This window comes from Ambystoma mexicanum, chromosome 8 (genome assembly GCF_040938575.1).
Source record: "Ambystoma mexicanum isolate Mex_15411 chromosome 8, UKY_AmexF1_1, whole genome shotgun sequence".
NCBI lineage: Eukaryota > Metazoa > Chordata > Amphibia > Caudata > Ambystomatidae > Ambystoma > Ambystoma mexicanum.
Genome location: NC_090929.1, coordinates 189,594,023 through 189,601,725, shown reverse-complemented (window position 1 = coordinate 189,601,725; position 7,703 = coordinate 189,594,023). Strand labels below are relative to the sequence as shown.

The following is a 7,703-nucleotide window of genomic DNA, read 5'->3' as shown; positions in this document are numbered from 1 at the left end:
GAAACACACTAAAACCTATGAGAGAGGCATGGACCTATGTAACCCTATGTGGAGGGCAAGGAAAAAAATATAAAAACAAAAGAAAAAGGATCCCCAGCACAAGAGTTTGCACAGGACCCTTTTAAACAAAAAGAAAACAAATCAGCATAAAGTACCCTTGTGTGTGGCAGCTCAAACGAACCTTTACTCAAAAGGAAAAAAAAAACATTGGGCCTCATAACAAGGTTGCCGGTAAGAAATGTGATTTTCCGGCATGCCGGTGCCACCGTGTCTGGCAACCCGTGATGCCGGAAACCCCGGCTGATACCGTGTTAGCGTGCATTCTGGCATGCCAGAAATGGCAGCACCTGCATGGCGGAAATACCAACTAAACCCCCCAAAATGACAACACTGTTGTCCTCGGTGCCGTTGACTCTGAATCCGGCAACACATTGCTGGAGCCACTGGCACCGGTAACAACGGTGCCGCAAATACCATTACCGGAAATACAGTGAACAGGAAATTGTCCGGCAGCCATTACTAAAACACAATCCACTGCAATCCTGACAGCACAGGGGACATACCACAAACCTGACCACAGAAACTCCACCCTTAACATGGCATCAAGAGTCTGTGAGACCTGGAGGCGCAAGCCACGCTTCAGCGAGGCAGAGCTGAACATGTTGTCGGACACCATAGTTCAGCATGCTGATGAGCTGTTTGCAAATGACCAGCGCAGGCAGGCCCAGCTGCGGAAGAAGACCATCTGGGAGGAAGTTGCCCAGAAAGTCTCAGCAGTTTGCACAACTCCCCGCACTGTGCGAGACTGCCACAAGAGGTGGGGCGACCTGCGCATAAGGGTGCGCAACCTCCTCTCGGGCCAGCGCAGACAGGGCATGACCACTGGTGGTCAGAGTGCATCCCCAATCCACCTGCTGCCCTGGGAGGAGACGTACAGCAGTGTGCTGGACCTCAAGGCGATAGAAGGGGTAAGTGCTGCGGAGGCCAGAGCAAAGACACCTGAGGAGGCCGGTGAGTACACGTAGCCCCAATGTTAAGTCAACCTCCCTGTCCACCCTGCACCCATTACTGCAGCAACATATGACATGAATGTCAAGTGCATCGTTCACAATATCAATAAAGCCCTGCCTTCCCACCCACCGACACCTGCAGTCTGGGTGCACACACTGACATGCGCCCTTCCCCAAAACCTCACTCATACCACTAATACACCTAGAACACAGCACAGTCACCCTGTACTGCCAAACAGAACATGCTTCTGCTTCCACTCAGACACACATCCGCCTGCCACAGCAAAGTGTGCGTGTGCCCGTCGGGCTTCCCCTGGCACTAAGTCACATCAGTGCTAACCACTTCACCACCCAGAAATGACCGGTGGCACACACAGAGGAACCATGTGACTCCTTCCTCCCAGCCAGCCTGACCCATGAGCATAAATTGCCACCTATCCCTGTAAGTGCTACAGGCAGAAGGCAAATGGCAACCCCATCCATGGCACACCCCTCCCCAACCCAACATCACACAGCATGTAGGCCATACCCCTAAAACCCTACCCAGCAATTGTCAGTACACCACAACAGTATCTCCGGTACACCAACCTACCATGTACGGACATCACACATCCACCCGCACATTACGCATGACACAAGCATGTGTGCACCAAGCCGTGTCACCCGCCATGTTCCAGACACAGCACAGGCACAAACAAGATAATGCATGAATCTCTCCCTCATCAATCCACACTGTTCACTGACAACCTGCCTTTCTGACTCCCTCAGGCACATCATCTGACAATGAAGAGGCCCATCCAAGCACCTTAAGAGGCACCAGTCGTCCACACTGCCGAACGCAGCGGACCACCACCACCACCTTCACCCAGGATTCCACAGCCTCAGCAGGCACAACTGCCACTGCGACCCCAGCTGCACCCATCGAAACACCTCCAATCCCACTGGCTCAAACCATCCAGCCACCTCCGTTATCACTGGCTCAACCCATCCAGCCACCTCCCGTCCCACTTGCTCAACCCATCCAGCCACCCCCGGTCCCACTGGCTCAACCCATCCAGCCACTTCTGGTCCCACTGGATCAACCCATCCAGCCACCTCTGGTCCCACTGGCTCAACCCATCCAGCCACCTCTGGTCCCACAAGCTGCACCCACCCCAGCAGCTCCAGTTGCAGCAGTATCACCACCACCACCACCGCAGCCACAAGCATGTGCACATGCGTGCATTGTAGATGACATAGCTGACGATGGTGCAGTGGACACAGGGGTAACCACCGACCACAGCACTGGCAAGCCTTTACTATTCAGCCCCATGGGCCCAATTAGTCCACAGCACCCACCCTTCCCCCGTGTGAAGGAAACCGATTGCAGACTCAGCCACATCTAACAATGCCAGGATGCCTTGACAGCCCAGGTGCAGCAGCACCTCCAGGAGGCGCAACTGATGCATGAGAGCTTCCAGGCTAGTGACGCCGTAAAGCCTGTGCACTTGGCCGCAGTACACGTGCTATAGTACAATTGTCGAGGAGGGTACGGGAGGGGAACAGTGTTATGTCATCTATAGCCGAGACAATGGCCATGTTCCTCCAGGCCTTCCTGCACTGACGGCCCACTGTACTTCCCCACGCACCATTCACAAATACAATGCCTGCTAGTTCGGTGCAGAGTATCCCAAGGCGGCGCTCAAGGCGGCTGGCCCGCTCGACACACAGCCGCACGCCTGACCCGAAAAGGGAACGATATTAGGCCATGGACACACATGTACCCTGTCTGTGACTTGTGCAAGTCATCCTTGCTAAACATAACAGGAGTTGCCTAGAGACAGTTGGTGAGAGGGAGTGGGGAGGGATAGTTTTGCCAGTATTTTCCACATTTGTAAATATTTTCATTGCACAAATTACAGTTGGTGTTGCATAGAAATCATGACTGGACATTGCTTTTCAGTGTGAGTGATTTATTAACTGTGCAGTGCACAGTGCGCTAGCTGGCCTGTGCCACGTGTGTGTGTCACATGATCAGAAATAGAGGTGAATAAGTTCCTCTCGTACAACATGGCCATCCATGCCATCACGGCGAAGTGTAATTGGCAGTTCATCATCACTGACATCCTCCTCCGCTTCTGGTGGGTGTATGTCCATGTTGGGGAGCAGTGAGGTGATGCGCCTGATACACATGTTGTGCAACATGGCACAGGAAAGGACTACCTTTCCAACCTTCACTGGGCTGTACAAAAGTGCGCCCCCCGAAATGCTCAGGCAGCGGAACCTTGCCTTTAACAGGCCAAATGTCTGTTCAATTGTACAAAGAGTACGGATATGGGCACGGTTGCATACCTGCTGGTGCTGGTTGTGTGGTTGCCTCACGGGGGCCATCAGCCATAGCATCAGGGAATAACCAGCATCACCTGCACGGGACCAACAGAAAGTGTAGAATGTCATGCTTGTGCCCGTTTCATGTTTGTACAGTCTGTATAGTGTTAACGAAACAATGCAAAGTTGCACATATTAATTCCTGGATATGTAGCATATGTCCTATTTTGGGTAGCAGAAATGTGATGGGATGTCCATGCATTGTATGGGCCATTTTGAGTAGGATCAGGGTCAAGTCAGGGATATATGGCTACAGTCATCAATGTAAATGTAATGACAAGTGCAAATGCAATTGTGGCTTGTCCAGGTGTAAGTGTGCGTGTGCCATCACCAGGTGGCATTATTTAATGGCCAGGAAAATAGTCTTCGGCCTAGCAAAGCCAGTGTGCCCGACTTGGCAGATCCTGATCGGTGCTGCAGACCTAGTAGGCATGGCTGACATGGGTAAGGACTTTAATCTATGTTGATATGTGCTTCTGAATTTATGTGAAATCTGCACATGCCTGAGGGCGTACTTGCATTCTGAGGTACATGACTTGCTGTGTTGGACTGGTTGAACAACTTCAGTGATTATTGCAAGATGATGGATGTTGACCTATTCAATGTGAGATACAAATACGAGGAATTTGATGGATGGAGAAGGTTATGACAGCCTAATGATTGACATGAGGCAAATATGCCTTGTCAATATGCGTGGTGGGTACGTGGTGTGCAGTCGCTTTGATATGGCCCATTCACAGCCACCATGACCTCCGACTCTTTCACTACAACACACACAAATGAGACTGATGTGTTTGTTATTATTGCATTGAAATGCAATATTCCTGTGATGGGCATGTGTCTCAATCATAGATATGTGTGGCTAATGATTTCAACTTCAGCTCACATGCATATGTGTATGTTTGTTTATTTGTTTGTTTGTTTATTGATTTGTATAGCGCGCCAAACCCGAAGGTATCTGGATGCTTTGCAAAGGTTACAGGGTTAAATAATTGGGGTTACAGACAGTACAAACACAGTGTTACAGGTTTACAATAAAGTAGTTACTGTCACGATCCATGCCCCTGACCCCCTCAGGTATAACAGCCCCCTGGCAGCAGTAGGGCTAAAGCCCTTCACACTGGCCCCAAGGGTCTTAAAACTCCATTAGAAATATACATGGAGTCACTCCTGGCGCCTTTGGCACCAGGCTCTTTATCAGGAATAAAGCAATACCAGTTTTGGACCTTAATCCAACATGGAGGCCTATTACACAGCTCAGTTCTTTAGAACCAAGCCATGCGGTCTAGAGTTTTGGGTGTGGCTGGGCCTGGAACTGCTTGGCCTGGGCTATTTAAACCACACCCAAACAGCAGAACACGCTTTGCGTTATTCTGCACTCCTGCAGCATAACGCTCACTGTGTCCAGCTCCTGCTCATCTGCTTCTCCGGCAGCCCGATCCTGAAGCCCTAGATCTGGATTCCATTAATAACCTGGAAGAACAAGAACAGCATTAGCGAGCAAGAACACTTACCTGTGAAGTAACCAGTCTTGAATCCATCCTGCGCTTCGCTTACCTCGCCCATCTCCGGAGTTCACTGCAACCTGCAAAGGTAAAGAAACAAGGACAGCATTAATAACAATTCTTACCTGGGCAAGCAGCAAGTCCTGGCAGCACCCTGCGCTGCTTTTACCTCGCCCATCTCTGGGTTTCGCCGCAACCTGCAAGAGAGAAGGAACAAGGTCAGCATTAACAAAGCACTTAGCTGGGCAAGCAGCGCCTCGATCGCTCATCACTCCGGAACATCACCGCACCCTGTACAAAGAAGAGAATAGAACACGGGTTAGCAATTAACACCAAGAAACAGCGCAGTGCTCTGTGCATCAATAACTCACTGTGGTCTTCGCCATCGGCGCAGCAACTCCGTGATCGAAACCATCGATGTGAAAACAAAAAGAGACATTGTTAGGGAACAGCGTAGTGGAGCAAGACGTCGAGAAGACAGAGAAAACGAAGGGAAAGAAAGAGACAGAATAAAGACAGAAAATACATTATAACTCACCTGGAAGACAGCAAGCAGAGTCGGAGTCACAGCCGGTCTGGACCCGACATAAGGGCACACGGACCAGTGAAGCAACTAGGTCCACGGAACGCCCGCACCAACCACGCGCCGCTGCACAGAGATGCAGGTCAGAGAGTTCAACGCACAAAAACCTAAGGTGAGCAATAACCCCAAGGGAGGGGATTCTGGGCCAGAGGGAGGTGGGAGTCCACCCATTACAAAACCAGTATCTAACCCTCCATTCTCCTGTTATAGGCGCTACCCAATGTCTGGCCCATAACCAAGCAGAGAGGGGTCTGGGATAGCGCTTAGACCTCGATCCAGTATCGTGTGGTGCCCCGTGGATACCAGGTGAGCGTAACAGTTACAGGCAATACAGGTAAAATAAACAGCACGAGATAGGTATAATACCATATGATACAGAAGTGTATATTTAGTTGTTCTTGGCTTTAGTTAAGCGCTAATGAGCCGTGTAGAGCAGTTTGGCAGTAAGTCAAGAGCTAACCTAGCCAAGTCATGGGTCATTCGCCAGAAGCCAACTTATGGTGTTTCTCCTAAAGTTGGGGAAGGAAGAGTCCAATCTCAGGGGGAGAGGGAGGGAGTTTAAGAGCTGAGCCGCCATAACCAGGAATCTGCTCCCCACTGCTTATTTTTAGTTTGTATCTTGCAACTAACAGGCAGAATGAGTTAGCCGACCTGGTGGGACGTAATGAGGATTTTGTGACCAGTTTCTCAGTTAGGTATAGTGGGGCCGCATGATTAAGACATTTGTGGGTTAATGAGTTTAAAGCAGGATTCTATCTTTGATAGATAGCCATCTGTTCTGCCTCCTAGTCTCTGAGATATGTTCTCTCCTTGATATGCTTAGAGCAGTTCTAAGTGCATTATTTTGGAGAATTTGGAGTTTATTGACAATATACTTACTCGCATCTAAGTATAACGCATTGCAATAATCCAATTTTGGAGGATTAGCGCTCTGGCTAGGATAATGCAGCTTTCATACGAGAAAAAGTGTTTGCAGGCTCTTATAAGCTTGCAAGTATAAGCTGTTGCAGAGGCCGTAGCATTGACTAGTTTACTTAGGTTGAGAGCGGAATCTAAGTAAAAGCCTAGCGTTTTTACTTCTTTTAGCACTTTAATGTAATTCCCATCAATGTTGAATGAGACGTATTTGTTGCTAAGTTTATTGAGGTGAGCTGGAGCTCCAAGTGTCAGGAGCTCGGTTTTATTGTCATTCAGGCAGAGGCTGTTAGAGGCCATCCATGCCTGAATGATTGCATACATTTTATTCACTTGGGCCGCGTCCGTATCATTATCTCTGGTGAAGGGTAAGAGGATCTGGGTGTCATCTGCATAATTGATGTAGGTGACACCCAGATGGTCAAGATCATCAAACAATGGCTTTGTGAATATGCTGTACATAGTTGGTGAAACACAGGAACCTTGAGGTACTCCACATGTTATTGGGATAGGGTCTGCTGCTGCCAAATGGGAGCAGACTCTCATGGGCATGTTGTTCAGAAATTATTGGACCAAAGATATTGCATCCCGGTAGAAGTGGGCTGCTGAGGCAAGGTGCTTACATAACACTTTGTGGCCCACCAAATCAAAAGCGGCAGATAAGTCTAGTAAAAGCAACAGTTCAGTTTTCCCTTTGTCTTTGAGTTCATCGATCTGGGACTTTAGATCAATTAACGCTGTTTTGGTGCCATGCTGTGGCCTAAAGCCTGATTGTCGAATCCCTAAGAGGTGATGGGTTTCTAGGTATTCCTGGATCTGGAGGTAGGCCACTTTGTCTAATATCTTGAGTAGGAACGGGATAGTTGTAATCAGCCTATAATTGGTGGGGATTGTGAGGTCTAGAGATTGCTTTTTAGAAGTGGTAAGACCCACGACTCTTTTAGGTTGCTGGGGACAGATGCGAAAGAGGCATTGATTAATTTGGAGATAAAAAGAGCCAAGTCTCTGGCGACATCTTTAATAATCTGCCCAGGGCAACTATCTCCCTGGCAATTTCAGGGTTTGAGAGAGGTAATAATACTTTTTTCTACCTCTTTGAGGGTAACTTTGGAAAATTTGAAGCGTTGATGATGTTTAGAGGAGTTAGCTTGGGTTTTATGGTGCATACCTATGTTGGCTAGGTTCGATCTTTTGTCTGAAATTTTGTTTTGGAGGAGGGCAATTTTGTTGGTTAAGGCATTCTGAATATTAGTACACCAGAGTTTATCATTCACGCTGGAGTCAGACAGGGTCATGGGGGCTTCTAATTCTGTAAGGATAACA

At 48.8% G+C, this 7,703-nt stretch overlaps 1 protein-coding gene across 1 annotated transcript; it reads left to right on the top strand.

Moving 5' to 3' along the window:
• The first annotated feature begins 596 nt into the window (after positions 1 to 596).
• Positions 597 to 2,395, top strand: LOC138471471 (myb-related transcription factor, partner of profilin-like). Its single transcript, XM_069609091.1, has 2 exons — positions 597 to 1,011; positions 1,779 to 2,395. Exons 1-2 carry the CDS (start codon positions 597 to 599, stop codon positions 2,393 to 2,395), a joined length of 1,032 nt encoding a protein of 343 aa, XP_069465192.1.
• The last annotated feature ends 5,308 nt before the right edge of the window (positions 2,396 to 7,703 follow it).

Bases quoted from the DNA above. Each gene is read 5' to 3' on its own strand.
- LOC138471471 (XM_069609091.1), top strand. From the start codon at position 597: ATGGCATCAAGAGTCTGTGAGACCTGGAGGCGCAAGCCACGCTTCAGC. The intron at 1,012-1,778 runs GTGAGTACACGT...TGACTCCCTCAG, and splicing joins AAAGACACCTGAGGAGGCCG to GCACATCATCTGACAATGAA.